This window comes from Nicotiana tabacum, chromosome 4 (assembly GCF_000715075.1).
Source record: "Nicotiana tabacum cultivar K326 chromosome 4, ASM71507v2, whole genome shotgun sequence".
In the NCBI taxonomy this organism is placed as follows: Eukaryota; Viridiplantae; Streptophyta; class Magnoliopsida; order Solanales; family Solanaceae; genus Nicotiana; species Nicotiana tabacum.
The window spans coordinates 124,338,836-124,364,927 of record NC_134083.1 but is presented as its reverse complement, the minus strand read 5'-3'; the positions used below and the strand labels follow the sequence as shown (position 1 = coordinate 124,364,927).

At 39.5% G+C, this 26,092-nt stretch overlaps 1 protein-coding gene across 1 annotated transcript; it reads right to left on the bottom strand.

Moving 5' to 3' along the window:
* Positions 1 to 9,135: 9,135 nt before the first annotated feature.
* On the bottom strand, positions 9,136 to 9,549 carry LOC107784837 (uncharacterized). Its single transcript, XM_016606021.1, has one exon. It carries the CDS (start codon positions 9,547 to 9,549, stop codon positions 9,136 to 9,138), a length of 414 nt encoding a protein of 137 aa, XP_016461507.1.
* Positions 9,550 to 26,092: the final 16,543 nt, after the last annotated feature.

Below are 26,092 nucleotides of genomic sequence, written 5' to 3'. Positions count from 1 at the left end.
TGCCAGCGTCTCCCATGAATGCCCGCCTCACCCTGGCAGAAAGCACATTAAGGTGCCTTCAACACCTCTACCCTCCTTATATATGTCTTAAAAAATAACCAAGTGACAGGAGTAGACATGTTTTGGCGAGAGAATCATAATAGCCATGTACAACACCAAATTGCACAAACCAAAGTACAACTTAGCTAATACATTCAAAAAAGACTTTTAAACATTATAAATGATATTTCTTTCCAAAAATAATATTTTGTTATAAAATATTTATTATAAAATGAAAATTATATAATAAAATACTAAAAATTAAGAAAGATATTATAAATATAGAAAGAACAATGGAGAAAATTTTCAATGCACCTAGTAATAATATAACACATAAAAGAGGAAATCTATATATATATCTATATATAATTGAGGGACATCAAAGAGGTGATGTGACATGCTCTAAAGCCAGAATTTGTATTTATCGTTTTTTTCAATTTTTTTGTTATTTTCTCCTTATGTTGATTTTTAAAATACCCATAAACTACCTCTGTAACGTTTGGTACATACTAAAGACCGAAAAGTCACGTCTATTACACATCAATTCCTCATAAATAAATCAATGTGTAAAGATCAGTTTCAATAAAACAATCGTTTTCACCTATTCAAAACCGATCGAAATGCCTCATTAATAAAGAACCGTTTCCCTTTTGTTAGAACTTTAAAAGCCTCACAAATTTTTCTATTAACTATAAATCCCACAAGCCACCATCAGAAAAATAAGAAAGAAATTTGAAAAAGAATAAAGAAGCAGAGGAACTGTTTTGAAGAGGACTTGGAATTACATTCACATTTTCCCATTTTTCTTACATTTTTGAATGTGGTATGTCTGCTTCGATTATTTCGTCCCTTTCGGTTTGATTCTTTCGTTTGAACTTTTGCTATTTAATTTTCTGTTTATAAATTAGGATGTGTCTTGAGTTAACACATTGCTAATACTGATGGGTTTTAATTAATTTTCTACTTTCCCTTTCGGTTTGATCTTTGGTAGAATGTTTTGCTTTACTGATGGGTTTTTAATTAATTTTGTTCTTTTGTGTTTGATGGATTTTCATATTATGTTGTTCTTCTGCTAATGATTATGGATATATATGGAAAGAGCAATAACCATAAAATTAGTATTAAATGTTATGATAAAGTATCCAAAAAAAAAAGTGTTTGCCGTTCTCTCTTTCTTCTTTTTCATGCAACTCTTGCCATTTTGAGTTTACACTTTACATCTTACCCTCTAATAACTAGCACATGTTTAAAGTAAAGAAAAAAATTGCAGAACTGTTTCCTCTTTATAAGATCTCATGCAATTAGTTTTTTATTTTTTCTTTGGGTATAATTATTTGATAGTTATCATTTGTCAATAATATAAAATTATTTTCTTCTAGGTGCCGCGTCGGTGTACATTTTAGTTATAAAAAGTATTGCTCTTTTTAAAAAAGAATAATAGAAGTATAAACTGACTGAAATCGATTGTTCTATTGGATTAGATATGATGTAGAACTTGCAAGGAAATATGATCTTTCTTTTCAGGAACAATTATGGCACAGATTGGGAAAGAAAGGGAAGAGCAAAAGGGTGGCTGCTCAACGAGTTTTTTCTATAATTGTATTAACTTTCTTGATACTATTAACCGAAAGGAAAGAAAAATAACTGAGTGTGTATCAATGTGACATGACAACTTTCTTATCTCTTTTTAACCGTTTCGTGTCATATTTTTTCATTTATCTAATTTTTAAAATTGTAAAGTCTAAGATTATTCAATTTTGTCCTTCTCTATAATTGTTAATTTGTTATACATTTTGACATTCATATGCTCTTCCACGATTTCAAACTTTTCATCTCCCCTACAGTTATTTCTTTGCTTGATAGTTGATATATTGACAAATGATCAACCAGAGGAAATATTAGAACTTCATGTTTTATATATATTTGTTGTTGTGATTTCTCCTTATTTTTCCCAATTTGGAAGAGTGAGAAGGTAAACTATAAGACGAGCCTGATGACAACCTTTGTAATTTGTTTGTGAAAATCTCTTTTATTAGAATATGTGAACTCTTTGTGAATTCCTCTTGTACACGCATCTTTTTGATACTAATTGTCGCAAAATTTACTCATACTATTTTCAAGTATTTATATTTAGAATCTTGATTATATTATGCTCATGTAATTAACTAATGCATCAAGATCTTTTAGTATACCCTTAAATAACGTTTTTCTTTACAAAAATGAAAATAAAATAGAAATATGAGTGTACATAGACACTTTTATTATGAGCAACTTATAAAATGGTTATTCATTTTACTCAATGTATAGAAAAACTTACAATTACTCCGAAGATGTTAATTAAAGAGAGACAATTTTACCTTTTCTTTGCATAATTAATTTTATTATAGTATTATTAATATTATTTACTCCCTCCATTTACTTTTAGTTGTCCACTTTTGACTTTATACCCTCTTTAAGAAAAAATAAATGAAACATGTATTTTATAATTTTACCCATAATAATGATAGCATTTCCAAAAGTTTTGGGTAATGAGGGAATGAGTAGTTAATGATAAGGGTAAAAAAAAGAAAAAAAAAATGGTCTTTCTCATGATTTAGTATAGTGGAGAAATAAAAGTAAAAATATATTTTTAGTATAATAAGAGTGAACGAAGGGAGTATGAACAATATTTAATTAGAAATAGAACGTAAAAAGACATAACAATTTTCTCCTTATTCAATAGATTATTTAGTGAGGAATAAACGTGTATGCATGCGTGTGTTACATTTTTTTTTTTAATGTATGTTTTATATAATACCCCCTTCATCTATTTTACTATATTAGCGCTAATTAATATTTTTTTAGACACACCTTGATCTATGGTATAGATATAAATGGTAGAGTGTCTTGATTTCAAAATATTAGACTGGACAAGTAAAAATAGATATTTTTTTCATTATAGTATACAAGTAAAAATGATACATTTATTTCTTATTTATGATACTATAAAATTTTCTTATTCTTCTATATCAACTATCAATTAAATTCAAATAAAAAAAATATTTGACCGCGCGAAGCGCGTACTAATTAACTAGTATTTTAATAAAAAGGTAACATAGAAAACTATTTAAAATTATAAAAAATGCATAAGAATTAATAAAAATAGGTAAAATATATAATATTATTATAAAAACATAACCACGAGGAACCACCAATAACCATGACGCATCTCCATCGTCATAACCACCATAAGTGATTCCAACCGCCAACAACCAAGCATCAACTAACCGTCGTCGTACACTACCGCACGAACCAGCACAACGTTCCACCACCGCCGCCCAATTTCGAACTACCGCCGTCAACCACCACGCACAATTACTCTTGACATGTTGCTAAGCATTGGGCTAACACTAGGCATGGTGCCGCATGGTGCGACGTGGTGCGACATGGTGCGACATGGTGCGACATGGTGCGACTTGGTGCAACGTATTTCCATGGCCACGTCCTGCGTCGTGTCATGGCCTTGTCCTGCGTCGTGCCATTGCCACGCTCGACGTCCTTCCATGGCCATGCCATGCATCATGCCATGGCTATACCCTGCCATGCCCTGCATCATGCCATGGCCACGCCCTGCGTCATGCCATGTCCAGGTCCTGCGTTGTGCCATGGCCTCGCCCTACCACGGCCGACGTCCTGTCCATGCCATGCATCACGCCATGGCCTTGTCCTGTGTCATGCTATGGCCATGCCCAGCCACGCCCTGCGTCTGGCCATGGCCACGCCCTGCCACCTCCGACGCATGCCATGTCTACGCCCTGCCATGCCTTGCGTTTTGCCATGGACACACCCTTCCATGCCTTGCATCGTGCCATGGCCACGCCCTGACCACCCAACGTCCTGGCCATGCCTTACGTTGTTCCATGGCCTTGTCCTGCGTCGTTCCATGGCCACGCCCTGCCACGCCCGATGTCCTGGCCATGCCTTGCGTCGGGCCATGGCCACGCCCTGCATCGTGCCACGGACACGCCCTGCGTCGTGACATTGTACTGGCATATCAAACTATCCGAGGCCAAGCCGTTGATGCCCCCAATGCCTACACCGCATGCCAGCGTCCCCCATGAATGCCCGCCTCACCCTGGCAGAAAGCACATTGAGGTGCCTTCAACACCTCTACCCTCCTTATATATGTCTTAAAAAATAACCAAGTGACAGGAGTAGACATGTTTTGGCGAGAGAATCATAATAGCCATGTACAACACCAAATTGCACAAACCAAAGTACAACTTAGCTAATACATTCAAAAAAGACTTTTAAACATTATAAATGATATTTCTTTCCAAAAATAATATTTTGTTATAAAATATTTATTATAAAATGAAAATTATATAATAAAATACTAAAAATTAAGAAAGATATTATAAATATAGAAAGAACAATGGAGAAAAATTCCAATACACCTAGTAATAATATAACACATAAAAGAGGAAATATTTTAATAAAAAAGTAACATGGAAAACTATTTAAAATTACAAAAATGCATAAGAATTAATAAAAAATAGGTAAAATACATAATATTATTATAAAAACATAACCACGAGGAACCACCAATAACCATGACGCACCTCCATCGTCATAACCACCATAAGTGATTCCAACCGCCAACAACCAAGCATCAACTAACCGTCGTCGTACACTACCGCACGAACCAGCATAACGTTCCACCACCGTCGCCCAATTTCGAACCACCGCCGTCAACCACCACGCACAATTACTCTTGACATGTTGCTATGCATTGGGCTAACACTAGGCATGGTGTGGAATGGTGCGACGTGGTGCAATATGGTACGACATGGTGCGACATGGTTCGACATGGTGCGACTTGGTGCAACGTATTTACATGGCCACGTCCTGCGTCGTGCCATGGCCTTGTCCTGCATTGTGCCATTGCCACGCTCGACGTCCTTCCATGGCCATGCCATGCATCATGCCATGGCTATGCCCTGCCATGCCTTACGTCATGCCATGTCCAGGTCCTGCATCGTGCCATGGCCTCTCCCTGCCACGCCCGACGTCCTGTCCATGCCATGTGTCACGCCATGGCCTTGTCCTGTGTCATGCTATGTCCACGCCCTGCCATGCCCTGTCGTGCCATGGACACGCCCTGCCATGCCATGCACTGCTTCGTGCCATATCCACGCCCTGCCATGCCCTGTCGTGCCATGGACACGCCCTGCCATGCCATGCACTTCTTCGTGCCATGTCCATGCCCTGTGTCATGCCATGGCCTTATCCTGCATCGTGCCATTACCACGCTCGACGTCCTTCCATGGCTATGCCCTTCCAGGCCATGCATCATGCCATGGCCAGGCCTTGCGTCGTGCCATGGCCAGGCCCTGCGTCGTGCCTTGGCCTCGCCCTGCCACGCCCGACATCCTGTCCATGCCCTGCCTCATGCCATGGCCTTGTCCTGTGTCATGCTATGGCCACACCCAGCCACGCCCTGTGTCGGGCCATGGCCACGTCCTGCCACCCCTACGTCGTGCCATGTCCACACCCTGCCATGCCCTGCCTCATGCCATGGACATGCCCTGCCATGCCATGCACTGCTTGTTCTATGGCCATGCCCGATGTCATGCCATGGTCATGCCCGACGTCCTGGGCATGCCCTGCATTGGGTCATGGCCACGCCCTACGTTGTCCCATGGCCACGCCTTGCCTCGCTCGACGTCCTGGCCATGCCTTGTGTCGGGCCATGTCCACGCCCTGCGTCGTGCCATGGCCATGCCCTACATTGTGCCATGGCCACGCCCTGCCATGTTCGACGTCGTGCCATGGCCCAGCCTGCCACGCTTGAATTTGTACAACTGGCATAGGAATGACAGGGCGGACCTCGGCCCATTAACATAGGCCTTGGCCTCGCACCCGATGCCTCAAAAAACCTCTACTTGTGACAATGTATTGGCATATCACTCTTGGCTTGTGCCATGTCCGAAAATCCCCTTGTTGTGACATTTTATTGGCCGACTAATGCCGTTTGTTTTCCCGTAAATGGTGGGAGTAACTATGACTCTCTTAAGGTAGCCAAATGCCTCATGATCTAATTAAACCTTTCCAAGCTCGTACTTATCAACCAGACGCCAGAACCCGTTGCACCCCCACGTGAGCAACTGAATGATCTTTCAATACATCCACATCCTCAGTCTGGATGACACGTTGAGACATTGTTTGAGCATCCCTGGCTCCCTCGTAGCCCATCCATCTCTGTACCGATCTGCAAGACTCTACCAAATCTGCTTATGACTCGTAGCACCTATGAACCTAGAGCTCTAATACCAAGTTGTCACGACCTCAATTTCCCACCTTAGGATGTTGTGATGGCACCTAGTCTTTAAGACTAGGTAAGCATAACACATACTGATTATTAATGAAATTTAACTAACTTAACTGCAATACATTAAATAATAAATGTAACAACATAGCTAAACCTACATCAGTTGCATAACCCCAAAACCAGTCGTACAAGTCATAAGGTTTTATAAGAGTAACTAGAAATAACAAGTACATCACTGTCTCGGATTGATATTAGGCAGTGGATATAAAATACAATAGAAGGTGACTTCGGGGCATGCGGATGTTGAGCATGTATACCTTGAAGTCTCCAGCCGCGCAGACATAAGTCTCAAAACCCACTCGATCAGAAGTACTTGGATTTGTACAAAAATGTGCAGAAGCATAGCCTGAGTTCACCACAGCGGTACCCAGTAAGTATCAAGCCTAACCTTGGTAGAGTAGTGATGAGGACATGTCAAGACACCTACCAGACATGTAAACTTGTGCAGGATAAAACATAAAGCTAATAATGGAAAGAACATCAGTGTAAGACCAATAGCAGAAGGATTACAAATTTACAATCAACAATGAAAATAATGGAAGCACGAATGGCAACAATAAACAACCAAGTAATAAGCAACAACATAGTTAGAATACAGATGAAATATGAATGAATTCAAGTAAGGAGAACCGATGACAACTCAATCAATCAAATCATTCCTAAAGCACGAATTACAACAAGAATTACCCGAGGTACCACTCGTCGTGATCTCAAATCATAAGTCACAACTTTCAAATCTTACACGTATGACACCTCATACCCACATTTTCCATATCACTTTCGCACAGCAAAATCCAACAGCTACCATGTACATCGTATTCGTATCAATATCAACTAAGATGATCGATGAATAAATTTAACACAATAAAACACAATTTCAAACTAGAATAAAGTAAAGCATCAAATGAGATATTATTCTAAATTTAGGATTCAAATAAAGTAAAATAAAGGAGAGGTTGTGCAAATGGAGTATTAGATGAGCTTAGTTTAGAAATAAATGAGATGAAGTAGAATATTGTATTTAAACAAAGTAAAACATCAGTTAAATTTAACGAGTTAAATATAGAATTTGTTAAAATAAAACGTGATAACAATTTTAAGTAAATTACACAACAATAAGGTAATGAGTAGAATTTAAGAAACCAATTAAAGTGAAAATGTGATCACCATTTAAATTAGTAAAGCGCCGAATGAGATACGAGTTTTATTTTTGAAAGACACACAAGTAAAATACCTTAAGAATTCTTTCATTTAAATCCGCTAAATTTTCAACAACTCAATCGGATATAAGATAATGACCCCGTGCACATATATTCACCTTGAAAATCAATTTTTCAAGAAATAATGGAGGCACAAATTGGCATGTTGAAGCAACACAACATATCACGTAGAATGCCTGACTCACACAAGAAGTCAAAATCGTTCCATTATTAGAATACTGGCGGTTAACAAAATACCATCAAAATACAATGAAGTGATTTAAAAAATAAAAACCGTCCTAACCATAAAATGTACCATGTGAATCACAACCGGGAATAACCTTAACATAACAACAATTACAACATGTACATCAGTTGCGGCGTGCAACCCGACCCCACATAATAATAACAATATCCGTTGCGGCGTGCAACCCACCATATCATCATTTATCAATATCATAATCCTCCCTTATTCTACCATATCAACATTATCAATATTGTTGCGGCGTGAAACCCACTCCCCAAGCAATATAAATTAAGCAAATAAATTACACCAACTACGGTATGTCACAAAATCAACGCAATAACGAAGCTACACAAAGAAATCACAATGGATAAAAAGGTTACACGATAACTCACAAAATCAAATAGCAAGAAATGACGATTCATAAACCAAGACACAATTTTCGAGAATTAATTAACAATGAAGGCATGTGATAGACAAGGCATGTATTCGACAAGTGATTGCAATTAACAATTAAAACATATAAGGGTGAACTTGACAAACGAAAGATAGAACATGTACTAACAACTTTAAGTAAAGCACGTAAGGGCAAGCCTAACAACAAAAGATATAACATGAAACTATAATTTCAATTAAGTGCATGAAAGAAGCCTAATAGTCTAAACCGGTCAAATACCACATATAAGCCTATGTACACATTCGTCACCTTGCGTACACGCCCTCCACATAATTCAAATAATACCATCAATCCAAAACCTAAGGGGTAGTTTTCCTCATACAAAGTTATGCAAGATACTTACCTCAATTTGGCCAAATCAATACTCAAATTAGCGTTTCCTTCATAAATTCACCTCCGCTCGGCTCAATCTAGACAAAGACGACTTAAATACATCAAACAATGTAAGAGGAAAGAATTTCAATTAACAAAGCTATGATCTTTATACAACTGTCGAACCATCTGCTTCATAAATATTGATTTCCCCTCTACTTAGTCGCCGCTTAACCTGAAACCCCTGCAAAAAAGTGCAGACATGATTAGTGCAGACATGGTTGAAACAACCACTAAAAAGATTTCAACGATAAGTAGATGTAAATCACCTGGTTTATTATTCATCTTGGTCAGATAAGTCGGACAGTTTTTCTTATGATGCCCAAACTTCTTGCAGTGATTACACTTACCCTTAGGCTTTTTCACACCATCAGTTGCACCTCCAACAGAAGGTTTTTGAGTCTTTTTCTTAACTACCCGCCTCTCGGCTTAGAAGAAGAAACTATCTCAAAATTCAGTGACACAGGGGAGCTTGTTGCTTGATAATAGTCTCTGCCGACTGCAGCTCATTCAGCAATTTCACAAGTGACAAATCCATTTTGTTCAAATTATAATTAAGGTGAAACTGCTGAAAGCTGTCAGGCAGAGTCTGTAGGATCATCTCAACCTGCGTATCCTTATCCATATTAGCTCCAAGGACCTCTAGTCCATTCAGAAGTCTCATCATCTTCAGAACATGGTCCGTAACAGATGAACCTTCAACCATTTTTATATTCAGAAGAGCTTTCATGAAAGTCTGCTTAGCCGCACAATTCTGATCTCCAAACATCTCTTTGAGATTTACCAGAATGTCATAAACAGACTCCATAGACTGATGTTGATGTTGCAGAAGATTCGACATAGATGCCAGAATGTAACAGTGCACCATCTTATCAGCCTTAACCCATTTTCGGTTAGCTTTTTATTCATCATCTGTAGCATCTACTCCAGGGTTTTTTGGACACACCTCATAAATCACAAATTTGGACTCTTCAGCAATTAGGACAATATCCAAGTTTCGTTTCCAATCAACATAATGCGGACCCTCAAGTTTGTTTTGAGTAAGAATAGCAGTAAGGGGATTGAAAGCAGTCATGGTTAATCTGCAAGACAATTACACAAATAGATCAAAGTCAGTCATGTTTCATTGAATATTAAAATTCAAACACACTATATACATATAATCCATGCACCTTGAACAACAAGTTTCGATGAGAAAAGAGCTATTCTTGCAATATACATATGTAATGACATATTGTAACAACCCGACTTGTTATTTTGAGAATTCACATTCCGTTCAGTGAATTATGGTCCTGGTCAACTTTGTAATATGTATTATGGCCTGCGTGTGTGGTTGAGTTTGGTTTTCGGAAGATTCGAAATTAAATTGAAAGAACAATTCTTATTTTTGAAGCTTAAATGAAAAGAGTTGACCGGAGTTTGACATTTGAGCAAACGACTCCGGAATTGAATTTTGATGATGTCAATAGATTCATATGGTGATTTCAAACTTAGGCGTATATCCGGATTTGGATTTGAAAGTCCGTAGGACGATTCGGCACATTTCGGCAAAAAGTTGGAAAATCAAGTTCTTGAAATATTCATAAATCCGACCGTAAGTTGATTGGTTGATAACGAGGTCGGATTTCGATTACGAAAATTAGAACAATCCCATTGTATAATTTATGACTTGTGTGCAAAATGTGAAGTCGTTCCGGATTGATTTGATATGCTTCGGCACAAATTATAGAAGTTGGAAGATTTGAAATCTCATAATTTGATTCGATGCGCGATTCGCAATTTCGGCATTGTTTGTCATGGTTTGAAGCCTCGAATAAGTTTGTATTATTTTTTGTGACATGTTGGCATAATTGGTTAAGGCCCGAGTGCCTCGGGTTGATTCCGGATGGTTAACAGAGCAATTTGGACTTGAAGAAATATTGCTGGAAAATGGGCAGCAACTGGTGGAATCACTTTTGCGATGCCTTGGTCGTAGAAGCAACATCGCAGAGGCATGAAGCACTTCAAAGAAGCGTCTGGGAGAGTACTGGGCAGAGGATGCAGGTGCGAAGCAATTCACGCACCTGCGTGACCGCAAAAGCGCAAAGAGGGAACGCAGAAGCGGCTCGCCCGCATATGCGCGTATGACCATTGCAGAAGCACAATTCTTTCCAAAAATGCGAGTTTTTGGCTAGGCAGTGAGGATCACAAATGCTAGTTTTGTCATGCAAAAGAGAGACCACAGATGCATCATAGGTGTCCGCAGAAGTGAGAATGGATAGAAACATAAGGGGTCAAAAATCAGTCATTTCTTCATTTCGATTGGAATATTTTGAGCTCGGTTCTTGGGTGATTTTGAGAATTTATTCACAAGCTTGGTTGCAGTAAGTGTTCTATATCTAAAAGTATTTATATTTCATGAATCTATGGTTATATTCACCGTTTAATTCGAGTTTTAATGGAGGAAATTGGGATTTTTGTAAAACTTTTCAAACATGGAAATTCAAGATTTTGGAAGACGATTTGTTATTGGAATTCGATAAAATCGGTATGGTTGGACTCGTATCAGAATGGGTGTTTGGATTTCGTGAAAGATTTATCGGGTTCCGAGAGGTGGGCCCCACATTGACTTTTATTGTTCGAAATTATTTTTGATGAATTTTAATGAAGTTATATAATTAATTTGGATAGATTTGAGCTGCCTGGAGGTCAATTCAAGCAAGAAGGCTATTTTGGAATATTGGCCTAACTTCAAAGAGGTAAGTATCTTGCCTAACCTTGCGTGGGGGAATTACACCTTTGGCATTAAGTCGTATATGCCATTTGAGTAATGTGAAAGCCGTGTACGTGAGGTGACGAGCACGTACTCGGGCTTATATGTGCAAATTGTATTGGTTTAAAGTCGTAGGAATTCTTAAGTATTAAATTGGAAATTTACTGGCGCTTATTAAATCCTTATTTGTCATGCCTCGCTCTTTGTTTCTCGAATTTGTTTTATATGATAATTTGGTATGATTGCTACTTTGATCCTTATGTGGATTTCGTGTGCTGGTAGAGTTGACATTGTCTAGAAATAATTACATTTTGGATTATTCCATCTGCAAATAAGTATTAAATAAGTTTAATTGGAGACGTTAATATATTTATCAGAAATTTGGATTTTTGAGAAGAGGCTGTTCTTGCTGAGTGATTCTCCCGTCTTTGCTTCTACATATTTACTTTGGGACTACGAGGTGTTTATTCGGGAGATCCCCCTGTACTGTATATTTACTTTGGAACTACGAGGCGTTTACTCGGGAGATCCCTCTGTACTGCATATTTACTTTGGGACTATGAGGCATTTACTCGGGAGATCCCCCTGTACTGCATATTTACTTTGGGACTACGAGGCGGTACCTCGGGAGATCCCCCTTGTTGAGCATTTACATTTGGGTTTACGAGGCGATATCTCGGGAGCTCCTCCTGTCTTGCATATTTACTTTGGGAGTACGATGTGGTACCTCAGGAGATTCCCCCCTGCTGGCATATTTACTTTTGGGAATACGAGGTGGTACCTCGGGAGATCCCCATGTTGAGCATTTACATTTGAATTTACGAGGCGATACCTCGGGAGCGCCCCTGTTATTTACCTCTATGTGCTGTGTTATTACTTTTCTATAAATTTCTCGTCGTTCACTCCTCAGTCATTTCATTAATTTATTGTGTCTTTTGTCTTATGAATAGCCCGTACGATTAGGATAGAAATATGGGCACGAGGTGTCGTGAGATATGAAAGTGGGCTGAGACCCGAGATTTTTAGGATTTTGAATTGAGGTGTCAACCCGTGATTTCACTTGAAAGGATTATATTCAAAATGTTTTATTTGAAAGAATTATATTCGAAAGGTTTTTATTTGAAAGAATTATATTCGAAAGGTTTTTATTTGAAAGAATTATATTCGAAAAGAAAGGTATTTATTTAAAAGAATTACATTCAAAAGGCTTTTATTTGAAAGAATTATATTCTAAAGGAAAGGTTTTAAAGGAAAGAATTTTATTCGAAAGGTTTTATTGAAAAGAATTATAATCTAAAGGTTTTTATTTGAAATAATTATATTCGAAAGGAAAGGTTTTTATTTGAAAGAATTATATTCGAAAGGTTTTATTTAAGAGAATTATATACGAAAGATAATTATTTGAAATAGTCATATTGGGAGATATTTATTTGAATGATTTAAATTCGTAAGATATTTATTTGGAGAAAGTATATTCGGGATATATTTAATTGATAGGATTACCTTCGAAAGATTATTAATTGGAAAACTTATAGAGAAAAAATATATATTTTGAAGGACTTGATTAATTGGTTGTAGCAATATTTATGGTGTTCTTCATGCCTTGCTGTTTATGTCACTAGTTGTAACGACTCGGCCGGTCGTTTTGAGAGTAATATCCCCGATCCCCTATTAAATGCTTCCCCCGTATCGTTTTCTGCTTATGTGACTTGATGGAAGGTTTTGTTTTGGGTTTCGGAGTGTTTTGGGACACTTAGTCCCTAAACGGAAGCTTAAGCCTTAGAATTTTGACCGTAGTCAGAACTGTGTGAAGATGACTCCGGGATAGAATTTCGTCGGTTCCGTTAGCTCCGTTGGGTGATTTTGGACTTAGGGGCGTGTCCAGATTGTGTTTCGGAGGTCTTAAGCTCATTTAGGCTTGAAATGGAGAAAGTCAAATTTTTAGAGATTTGACCGGTACTGGAGTAGGTCCGTAAGGTTGAATATGACTTTTGTGCAAAATTTGGGGTAAATCGGACGTGGTTTGATAGGTTTCGGCATAGGTTGTAGAAATTGGATGTTTCAAGTTCATTAAGTTTGAACCGGAGGGTGATTCGTGTTTTTAGCATTGTTTGATGTGATTTGAGGGCTCAACTAAGTTTGTATGGTGTTTTAGGACCTGTTGGTATCTTTGGGTGAGGTCCCGGGGGCCTCGGGTATGTTTCAAATCATTATCGGATGCGTTTTGGACTTAGAGAAATGGCTGAAGTTTTGTGATCTGGTGCATCTGGTTTCCTTATACGCGATCGCGCCGTATAGGCTCAGCTGGGCAGAGGAAGTTTTGTTCTTCGAGTTCGCGGGCATAAGGATGCGAAAGCGTAGTGGTGTGAAGTGGTGCTTCGCGAACGTGTGGCCAAGGTCGCGTTCGCGTAGAGTTAAGGAGGCTAAAGCTGGGCCACGCGCTTTGCTCATCGCGAACGCGTGAGGACGTTCACGATCACGTTACTCTGAAAGCCAGCACATCGCGTTCACTTGGTGTTTTGCGCATTCGCGTAGGGGTAAATCCTGGGGCAGCGAAGTGGTTCTTCGTGATCGCAAGGCTATTTCCGCGATCGCGATTAAGGAATCAGTGGGTAGACTTAAATCATTTCAAAACGAGGGTTTTTCCAGTTTTATCAAAAACTTGAGTTGGAAGCTTGGATTTGGACGCTATTTTGAGGGATTTTCAGAGACATCAATTGGGTAATGATTCTTCACTTATTTTTGGTTATATCCCACTAATCTATCATTAATTTCATCATTTAATTTCGGATTTGGGGTGAAAATTTGGGGAAAATGGAAAGACGTTCTTTAACCAATATTTTGGGTTTTGATTGGGATTTTGACATCAGATTTGGATAATTTTGGTACGAGTGAACTCGTGAGTAAATGGGTGTTCATATTTTGTGACTTTTACCTTGTTCCGAGACGTGGACCCAGGTCGACTTTTTGGGGTAATTTTCTAATTTCTTACTTTAGTTTTGATTTCATTAAATAGATTAATTTCTTATAGTTATATTTATGGTATGTAATTGATTTTGGCTAGATTTGGGCAATTCAGAGTCGGATATTCATGGAAAAGACATTGTTACCGATTGATTGAGCTTGGTTCGAGGTAAGTGGCTTGCCTAACCTTGTGTGGGGGAAATCCCCTTAGGATTTGGTACTGTTGTGATATGTGAGCGCCGTGTACGTGAGGTGACGAGTACGTACACGGGCTATTTGTTGTAAAAACCCGATTTATTTTACTGAATAGTAATATGTTTTCCTTTAATTTGAGTTATACCATTTAAATGAGTATTAGTCTATTTTCATTTTTAATTGAGCTATTCCAATATGTGTAGCTATCTTGTTTAGTCTAATATCGCATGTCTACGTGCTTTAATTGCTTATTTGAACTCTGTGAAGCATGCCTAGTTCATTTCCTGCTTTTCCTTGTCTTTTATCAGTATAACTGTAGAAATCGTGTTTTTAACTGTTGTATTTATCGGTTTGAGCTGTGTGTTTACTTTTGAGACTACGAGGCGGTTCCTCGGGAGTTCTCCCTTCATATTTACTTTTGAGACTACGAGGCGGTTCCGTTCCTCGGGAGTTCTCCCTGCATATTTACTTTTGAGACTACGAGACAGTTCCTCGGGAGTTCTCCTTGCACATTTACTTTTGAGACTACGAGATGGTACCTCGGGAATTCTCCCTGTACATTTACTTTTGAGACTATGAGGCGGTACCTCGGGAGATCTCCTCGCACATTTACTTTTGAGATTACGAGACGGTATCTCCGGAGCGCCCCTATTGTTATCACATTGTTTGTGTGTTGTTATTCCTCTGTGAATTCTTTCTATTAAATTCTCCGTTTTACTTCATTTTCTTATATCATCTGTCTTGTTATTATATCCTAGTAGGGACCAGACCTGACCTTTTCACTACTCTACGACGGTTATGCTTGGCGCTTACTGAGTACCGTTATGGTGTACTCATGCTACTCTTCTGCACATGTTTTATATGCAGATCCAGGTACTTCTCATTAGCCCAGCTACTAGCTGAGAGTGGTTGCTGTTGTACGGAGTCTTCAAGGTACATTTGTCACGTCCGCAGACCTCGGAGTCCCCCTCTATTCTCTCCTATGTCATTTACCTTTCGTACTTCTTTTATTAGACTCTGGTGAATAGAGATACTAGTTTTCCTTTTGTAGCTTGTGACTCATGATGTTCCGGGTTTTGGGAAGCTGTGTGCGTCTAGCATTTTGATTGTTGTACATGCCGAGCATTGTTATTGGTTATTCAGTATCTATTGCAGTTAGTTGATAAGTTTTACTTTCGTACTGTTATTTCCGTAATTTGTTAGTCTTACCTAGTCGTAGAGACTAGGTGCCGTCAAGACGTTATACGGAGGGAGTTGGGCCGTGACAAGTTGTTATCAGAGCTTTAGGTTCTTAGGTGTCATGAGTCACAAACCGGTTTATTAGAGTCTCGCGGATCGGTACGGAGACGTCTGTACTTTTTTCGGGAGGCTATGGAACTGTTAGGAAAAAAATTATGGATTTCGTTGTTGGACTCCCACGGTCCCAGCGGAGGTTTGATGCAGTTTGGGTGATTGTGGATAGGCTAACCAAGTCGGCTCATTTCCTTCCTGTGATGACTACCTATTCTTCCGAGCAGCTGGCTTGAATTTATATCCGCGAGATTGCCAGGCTTCATGGCATACCAGTATCTATCATCTCTAATCGGGGTATGCAGTTTACATCATGATTCTGGAGGGCCGTACAACATGAGTTGGGTACTCGAGTGGAGCTGAGCACATCATTTCATCCTCAAACGGACGGACAGTCCAAGCGTGCTATTCAGTTATTAGAGGATATGCTCCGTGCATGTGTGATAGATTTTGGAGGTTCTTGGGATCAGTTCTTTCCACTTGCGAAGTTTGCCTACAACAATAGTTATCCGTCGAGCATGCAGATGGCACTGTATGAGGCTTTGTATGGTAGGCGGCATAGGTCTCCAGTGGGTTGGTTCGAGCCGGGGGAGGCTAGATTATTGGGTACAGACTTGGTTCAGGATGCCCTGGATAAGGTGAAGATGATTCAGGATCGACTTCGCACAGCCCAGTCCAGACAAAAGAGTTATGCGGATCGGAAGGTTTGCGATGTTGCATTCATGGTTGGAGAGCGGGTCTTGCTCCGAGTTTCGCCTATGAAGGGCGTTATGAGGTTAGGGAAGAAGGGAAAGCTGATCCCAAGGTTCATTGGTCCATTTGAGGTGTTGCGGCGAGTTGGAGAGGCTGCTTATGAGCTTGCCTTACCTCCCAGTCTAGCAGGAGTTCATCAGGTATTCCATTTTTCTATGCTCCGAAATATCACGGTGATCCGTCTCATGTGCTGGATTTTAGCTCAGTCCAATTGGACAATGATCTATCTTATGTTGAGGAGCCAGTAGCTATTTTGGACATGCAGGTTCAAAAACTGAGGTCAAAGAACAGTGCTTCCATGAAGGTTCGGCGAAGGGGTCAGCCGGTCGAGGAGGCGACTTGGGAGACCAAGCAGGATATGCGCAGCTGTTATCCTCATCTATTCACCGCTTCAGGTATGTCTCTATGCTCGTTCGAGGATGAACTATTGTTTTAAGAGGGGGAGGATGTAACGACCCGTCCGGTTGTTTTGAGAGAAATAGCCCTGATTCCCTATTAACTGCTTCCCCAGTATCTTTTTCTACTTATGTGACTTGCTGAGAGGTTTTGTTTTTGGTTTCAGAGTGTTTTGGGACACTTAGTCCCTAAACGGAAGCTTAAACCTTAGGATCTTGATCGTAGTCGGAACTATGTGAAGACGACTCTGGAATGGAGTTTCGTTAGTTTTGTTAGCTCCGTTGGGTGATTTTGGACATAGGGGCATGTCCGGATTGTGTTTCGGAGGTTTGAAGCTCATTTAGGCTTGAAATGGCGAAAGTCGAATTTTTGGAGATTTGACTGGTAGTGGACTTTTTGATATCGAGGTCAGATTCCGATTTCGGAGGTTGGAGTACGTTTGTAGGGTTGAATATGACTTGTGTGCAAAATTTGGGGTCAATCGGGCGTGGTTTGATAGGTTTCAGCATCGGTTGTAGAAATTGAAAGTTTCAAGTTCATTAAGTTTGAACCGGAGGGTGATTCATGTTTTTAGAATTGTTTGATGTGATTTGAGGGCTCGACTAAGTTCATACGGTGTTTTAGGACTTGTTGGTATCTTTGGTTGAGGTCCCGGGGGCCTCGGGTGTGTTTCGGATCATTATCGGATGCGTTTTGGACTTAGAGAAATGGCTAAAGTTCTGTGATCTGGTGCATCTGGTTTCCTTATACGCGATCGCGAGAGAGGGGCCGCAATAGCGTAGGCTCAGCTGGGCAGAGGATGTTGTGTTCTTCGCGTTCGCGGGCATAAGGATGCGAAAGCCTAGTGGTGTGAAGTGGTGCTTCGTGAACACGTGGCCAAGGTCGCGTTCACGTAGAGTTAAGGAGGCTAAAATTGGGCCACGCTCTTTGCTCATCGCCAACGCGTGAGGACGTTCGCGATCGCGTAAGTCTGAGAGCCAACACATCTCGTTCGCTTGGTGTTTTGCCTATTCGCGTAGGGTTAAATCCTGGATCAGCGAAGTTGTTCTTCGCGATCGCGAGGCTATTTTCGCGATCGCGATTAAGGAATCACTGGGCAGACTTATATCATTTCAAAACGAGGGCTTTTCCATTATTATCAAAAACTTGAGTTGGGAGCTCGGATTTGGACGAGATTTTGAGGGACTTTCAGAGACATCGATTGGCTAATGATTCTTCACTTGTTTTTGGTTATATCCCACTAATCTATCATTAATTTCATCATTTAATTTCGAATTTGGGGTGAAAATTTGAGAAAAATAAAAAGAAGTTCTTCAACCAATATTTTGGGTTTTGATTGGGATTTTGACATCGGATTTGGATAATTGTGGTACGTGTGAACTCGTGAGTGGGTGTTCATATTTTGTAACTTTTACCCGACTTCGAGACGTGGGCCCGGGTTGACTTTTTAGGGCGATGTTCCAATATCTTGCTTTAGTTTTGATTTCAATAATTAGATTACTTCTTATAGTTGTATTTATGGTATGTAATTGATTTTGGCTAGATTTGGGCCATTCAGAGTCGGATATTCGTGGAAAAGGCATTGTTACCGATTGATTGAGCATGGTTCGAGGTAAGTGGCTTGCCTAACCTTATGTGGGGGAAATACCCTAAGGATTTGGTACTGTTGTGATATGTGAGTGCTGTGTACGTGAGGTGACGAGTATGTACACGGGCTATTTGTCTGTAAAAACCCGATTTATTTTACTGAATAGTAATTTGTTTTATTTTAATTTGAGTTATACTGTTTAAATGAGTATTAGTCTATTTTTCATTATTAATTGAGCTATTCCAATATGTGTAGCTATCATGTTTAGTCTAATATCGCATGTCTACGTGCTTTAATTGCTTATTTGAACTCTTTGAAGAATGCCTAGTTTATTTCCTGCTTTTCTTTGTTCTTTATCAGTATAACTATAGAAATCGTGTTGTTAACTGTTGTATTTATCGGTTTGAGCTGTGTGTTTACTTTTGAGACTACGAGGCAGTTCCTCGGGAGTTCTCCCTTCATATTTACTTTTGAGACTACGAGGCGGTTCCTCGGGAGTTCTCCCTGCATATTTACTTTTGAGACTACGAAGCGGTTCCTCGGGAGTTCTTCCTGCACATTTACTTTTGAGACTACGAGGCGGTACCTCGGGAGTTCTCCCTGTACATTTACTTTTGAGACTACGAGGCGGTACCTTGGGATATCTCCTCGCATATTTACTTTTGGGACTACGAGACGGTATCTCGAGAGCGTTCCTATTGTTATCATATTGTTTGTGTGTTATTATTCCTCTGTGAATTCTTTCTGTTAAATTCTCCATTTTACTTCAATTTATTATATCATCTGTCTTTTTATTATATCCCAGTAGGGCCCGGACGTGACCTCGTCACTACTCTACCAAGGTTAGGCTTGGCACTGACTGGGTACCGTTGTGGTGTACAAATGCTACTCTTCTACACATGTTTTTGAGTGCAGATCCAAGTACTTCTTATCAGCTCCGCTATTAGGTGAGAGTGCTTGTTGCAATACGGAGACTTTAAGGTACATCTGTCACGTCCGCAGACCTCGGAGTCCCCCTATATTCTCTCCTATGTCATTTACCTTCCATACTTCTTTTATTAGACTCTGGTGTATTGAGATACTAGGTTTCCTTCTGTATCTTGTGACTCATGATGTTCCGGGTTTTGGGATGCTGTGTACGTCTAGCGTTTTGATTGAAGTACATGCCGAGCGACATTGTTAATGGTTATTCAATATCTATTGTAGTTAGTTGATAAGTTTTACTTTTGTACTGTTATTTATGCAATTTGTTAGGCTTACCCAGTCGTAGAGACTAGGTGCCGTCATGACGTTATACGGAGGGAGTTTGGGTTGTGACACTAGTTGATTATTGTTACTATCAATGCTATCTGTTCCTATTATATTTTGTATGATATGTTGCACAAGTTATTAGACTAGTGAGTGTCTTGACCGTACCTTGTTACTTTTCCACCGAGGTTAGTCTTGATACTTACTAGGTACCGACTATGGTGTACTCATACTACACTTCTGCATATTTTTGTGCAGAGCCAGGTATTGAAGATCTCAGATTCGGGCAGAGATTAGGGTGTTGATCGCAAGGATTCAGGGTATAGCTACTTGGTCATCACAGTCCCTTGGAGTCTTGTTGAACAGTATTGTATATTCGATCCTTGAGATCATTGCATGTATTCAGTTAGAGTTCGTGACTCAGTATTATCAGTCTTGGGAGGCTGTTATAATTATTTCCGCTGTTGGTTTCGATTATCTATATATATAAAAAAGGGCTCGAAATGTAATTGTAATCGGCTTACCTAGTCTTAAAGACTAAGTGCCATCACGGCGCCTATGGTGAGATTTTGGGTCGTGACAAGTTGGTGTCAGAGCTCTAGGTTCATAGGTTCTACGAGTCACGAGCAAGTTTAGTAGAGTCTTGCGGATCGGTACAGAGCATCTGTACTTATCTTTGAGAGGCTGCAGAATTGTTAGGAAATTTCCACTTCTTTCATTCATATCGTGCGGAAATTGTTGATTTTGGAATTTGAGTCCTTGTATCTCTATTCCCTCACATATGGTGAGGACACGTGCTACCGGGTCAGCTGAGCAGACACCCGCACAATTTGCTAAGGCCGCAAGAAGCTGGGGCCAAGGTAGAGGCCGAGGTAAGGCACACGCTGTAGCTAGAGCACCTGTTAGAGCACCAGGAGAGGAGCCGCCAGTAGCTCCAATTGGGAAACAGGCACCAGAGACACATGTTGTTACCCCCGGACTTCAGGAGACTTTAGTACAGTTCCTGAAAATGTTTAGTACATTAACTTAGGCGGTATTGATCTCCGTTTCACCAAATATTTCATAGATTGGGGGAGGAGTTCAGACTCCTACCGCCCGTACTCCAAAGAAGCAAGTTCACATTGGTCAGGTTCCGGGTATAGTACCGGCACAACATGTTATTTCGGTTCAGCCTGAGTTCGGGCCAGAGGCATCAAAATAAGAACAAAAGAGACTTGAGAGATTTAAGAGGTATAGTCCACCTACCTTCAGTGGCACAACTACCGAGGATGCCCAGGGATTTCTAGAAAAGTGTCACTGTATTCTCCGCACCATGGGTATTGTGGAAGTGAGCGGAGTTGCCTTTACTATATTTCAGCTATCAGGAGTAGCGTATCAATGGTGGCAAGCTTATGAAGAGGGAAGACCAGCCGATGCAACACCGCCAACTTGCGCTCAGTTTTCGAAAATGTTTTTGAAAGAGTTTGTTCCCTAGACTCTCCGGGATGCGTGACGTACAGAGTTTGAACGGTTGTGTCAGGGCATCATGACAGTGTTAGAATATGCTATCAGGTTCAGTGAGTTAGCCGTCATGCAAATATCTTGGTTCCTACAGTTAGAGAGCAAGTCCGTAGATTCATCGAAGGGATCGATTATGATTTTAAAATATGTATGGCTCGAGAGTTGTAGACTAACATTCCATTTTAACATGTAGTAGAGATTGCCAGAATGTTATAACGTGTTCGAAGTGAGGAAAAGGAGTCTAAGGAGGTCAAACGTTCTCGGAACTCTGGAGGATTTAGTGGATTGTACTCTGCAGCTATGACTCATCATGGTGGAGGCTCGGGCAGTCGGTCAGCCAGTCCGCAATTTAGAGTACTCGTAGTGCTCCAGTTAATACTTTTAGTACACCACTGACACAAGGTTCTTATAGTGGTTATTCCCGTTATTCGACACAAACTCAGTACGAGCAGTCGCGACCTCAGAGGGGTTATTATGAGTGTGGTGATACCAGGCACGTCATGAGAGATTGTCCCAGACTTGGGAAAGACAAATTTCGTCAAAACACTGAGGCTACATGCTTTATTCCAGTTAATACTCCACGTGCACAGCTAGTTAGGGGTGGAGGACATGCGGGTAGAGGGCGCCCAAGAGGGGGAGGCCCGACCCGTTGATATAATTGCTATGAATTGGCTGAGGCCAATACACCAGATAGTGTCATTACATGTAGGATTTAATTTATAGTAAAAGGAACACTATTCTTATTTTGATTCGATTCTGATTATCGAGGTGAGGACTCCTTTCATGCTCCTTATATGGTGGATTTGTAAATTTGTACTCCACTCCCGTATTTATCCCTCTTGGCAGATTTGATGGTGTTAGCCCATGCCTATCATTTTGTTTTGTACATTATTGAGGGCTATGAGTACAAAGCTGACTTTATATTACTCATTACGATGAATTTTGAGGTGATTTTTAGGATAACTAATTTCAATTTTATGAATTATATTCCCTACCGGTATGGGGGTTCATTATGTGTTGTGAAATTATTTATCGAAAATTTATTTAAAGAAGAAAAAGATATGAAAAATTTCAGTTTGACACAATGTGCAAAGTACTTGTGATTCAGAGCTGAGGACGAGATCCTCCTATTTTAATACGATGTGAAATGTTTAAACCAGGCTATAAGCCGCGGTGGAAGTTATATAAGGACGAGATCCTTGTGATGAAAATTTATGTGTTTTAAATTCTCCCTTTGTGAAATTTAATTTGTACTATAGTACTAATAGGGAGCCATGCCTGTTAGGCTTATTTGATAATTCTTCTATGTGTTTCTGTGCATATTTAGCCATATTTGTGCTATAACTATTGAGTTTTAGCCCACGAGGTGAGTGCCCAGGTGGCGTTAAATGTGACTCGTTAATCCAGGTAAATAGTTATGAGGTCTTCATGCCTCGCGTGTTGCTGTCAGTGTTATGCAAATTTGAAACAAGGTTTTGGATAATGTGAGGTTAATTGACGATGCTGGAATTAATTATGAACATCTATTATGATCAGAGATGTGGTTATGGGGATACGTATGATGTGTGCGTGGGCACGAGTTGCTACAGTCGGTTGAGACTAATACCGTATGTTGATGTGAAAAACCATGCCTTTTGAAAATATTTGGAGTGTAAGAAATTGGTTTTAAAGTTTATAAATGTTGATAAAAGAGGTAATCGCAACTGAGATGGTATTGTCAGACCATATTAAAATTTCGGTGACGTGGACTCACCGTTTTGAGATAATACACTCAGTAATTTAATGTCCTCAGAATAATTTTGAGAATTCACGTTCTGTTCAGTCAATTAAGTCTCGGACAACTTCGTAATATGTATTATGTCCTGCGTGTGTGGTTGAGTTTGGTTTTCGGAAGATTAGAAATTAAATTGAAAAAACAATTCTTATTTTTGAAGCTTAAATAAAAAGAGTTGACCGGAGTTTGACGTTTGAGCAAACGACTCCGGAATGGAATTTTGATGATGTCAATAGCTTCGTATGGTAATTTTGGACTTAGGCGTATATCCGTATTTGGATTTGGAAGTCCGTAGGACAATTCGGCACATTTCGGTGAAAAGTTGGAAAATGAAGTTGTTGAAATATTCATAAATTCGATCGTAAGCTGATTGGTTGATAATGAGGCCAAATTTTGATTCCGAAAATTAGAATAGCCCATTGTGTCATTTATTAATTGTGTGCAAAATTTGAAGTCATTCCGGATTGATTTGATATATTTCGGCGCAAATTATAGAAGTTGGAAGATTTGAAAACTTATAATTTGATTCGATGCGCGATTCACAATTTTGGCATTGTTTGATGTGAGTTGAAGCCTCAACTAAGTTCGTATTGTATTTTGGGACATGTTGTCATAATTAGTTAAGGACCCGAGGGCCTCAGGTAGATTCCGTATGGTTAACGGAGCAATTTGGACTTGAAGAAAAACTGCTGGAAAATGGGCAGCAACTGGTGAAATCGCTTCTGCGATGCCTTGGTCGCACAAGCGACACCGCAAAAGTGTGAAGCTCTTTGCAGAAGAGGTTGGGAGAGTACTGGGCAATTCCCACACCTGCATGAGCGCAGAAGTGCAAAAGCGGCTCGCCCGCATGTGCGCGTATGGCCATCGCAGAAGCGCTTGTGCAGAACAACAATTCTTTCCGCAAATGCGAGTTTTTGGTTGGGCAGTGAGGATTGCAAATGCGAGTTTTGTCTTGAAAAAGCGAGACCGCAGATGCGGCATATGTGTCCGCAGAAGCGAAAATGGACAGAAACATAAAGGGCCGAAAATCATTCATTTCTTCATTTCAATTGGAATTTTTGGAGCTCGGTTCTTGGGTGATTTTGAGGATTTCTTCACAAGCTTGATTGGGGTAAGTATTCTATATCCGAAAGTATTTATATTTCATGACTCTATGGTTATATTCAACCTTTAATTCGAGTTTTAATGGAGGAAATTTGGATTTTTGTAAAACTTTTCAAAAACGGAAATTCAAGATTTGGAAGTTGATTTGTTATTGGAATTCGATAAAATTGGTATGGTTGGACTAGTATCAGAATGTGTGCTTGGATTTCGTGAAAACGTTTTCGGGTTCCGAGAGGCGGGCCCTGCGCTGACTTTTGGTTGACTTTTTAATGTAAAATTTTAAGTCGATATTTTATAATCCGGAATTATTTTTGATGAATTTTAATGAAGTTATACAATTAATTTGGATAGATTTGAGTTGTCCGGGGGTCAATTCAAGAAAGAAGGCTATTTAGGAATGTCGGCCTAACTTCAAAGAGGTAAGTATCTTGCCTAACCTTGTGTGGGGGAAATTACCCCTTAGGCATTGAGTCGTATGTGCCATTTGAGTAATGTGAAAGCAGTGTACATGAGGTGACGAGTACGTACTCGGGCTTATATGTGCAAATTGTATTTGTTTTATACGATAATTTGGTGTGATTGCTACTTTGATCCTTATGTGGATTCCGTGTGCTGGTAGAGTTGACATTGTCTAGGAATAATTACATTTTGGATTTTTCCATCTGCAAATAAGTATTAAATAAGTTTAAATGTAGACGTTAATATATTTATCAGAAATTTGAATTTTTGAGAAGAGGTTATTCTTGCTGAGTTATTCTCCTGTCTTTGCTTCTGCATATTTACTTTGGGACTATGAAGCGTTTACTCGGGAGATACCCTTGTACTGCATATTTACTTTGGGACTACGAGCTATTTACTCGGGAGATCGCCCTGTACTGCATATGTACTTTGGGACTATGAGGCGGTACCTCGGGAGATCCCCCTGTACTGCATATTTACTTTGGGACTACGAGGCTGTAGCTCGGGAGATCACCCTGTCTTGCATATTTACTTTGGGACTACAAGGCGGTACCTCTGGAGATTCCCCCTGCTGGCATATTTACTTTTGGGACTACGAGACGGTACCTCGGGAGATCCTCCTGTTGAGCATTTACATTTGAGTTTATGAGTTGATACCTCGGGAGCGCCCCTGTTGTTTACTTCTATGTGTTGTGTTGTTACTTTTCTATAAATTTCTCGTCGTTCACTCCTTAGTCATTTCATTAAATTAGTGTGTCTTCTGTCTTGTGAATTGCCCATACGGTTAGGATAGAAATATGGGCATGAGGTGCCGTGAGATATGAAAGTGGGTTGAGACCCGAGATTTTTAGGATTTTGAAGTGAGGTGTCAACCGGTTTCACTTGAAAGGATTATATTCGAAATATTTTATTTGAAAGAATTATATTCGAAAGGAAAGGTATTTATTTAAAAGAATTATATTCGTAAGGCTTTTATTTGAAAGAATTATATTCAAAAGGAAAGTTTTTATATGGAAGAATTTTATTCGAAAGGTTATATTTAAAAGAATTATATTAGAAAAGGTTTATATTTGAAAGAATTATATTCAAAAGGAAAGGTTTTTATTTGAAAGTATTATATTTGAAAGGTTTTATTTAAGAGAATTAAATACGAAATATAATCATTTGAAAGAGTCATATTGGGAGATATTTATTTGAAAGATTTAAATTCGTAAGATATTTATTTGGAGAAAGTATATTCGGGATATATTTAATTGATAGAATAACCTTCAAAATATTTTTATTTGGAAAACTTAAAGAGAAAAGATGTATATTTTGAAGGACTTGATTAATTGGTTGTACTTGTCTTTATTATTCGTGTGAGCAATATTTATGATGTTCTTCATGCC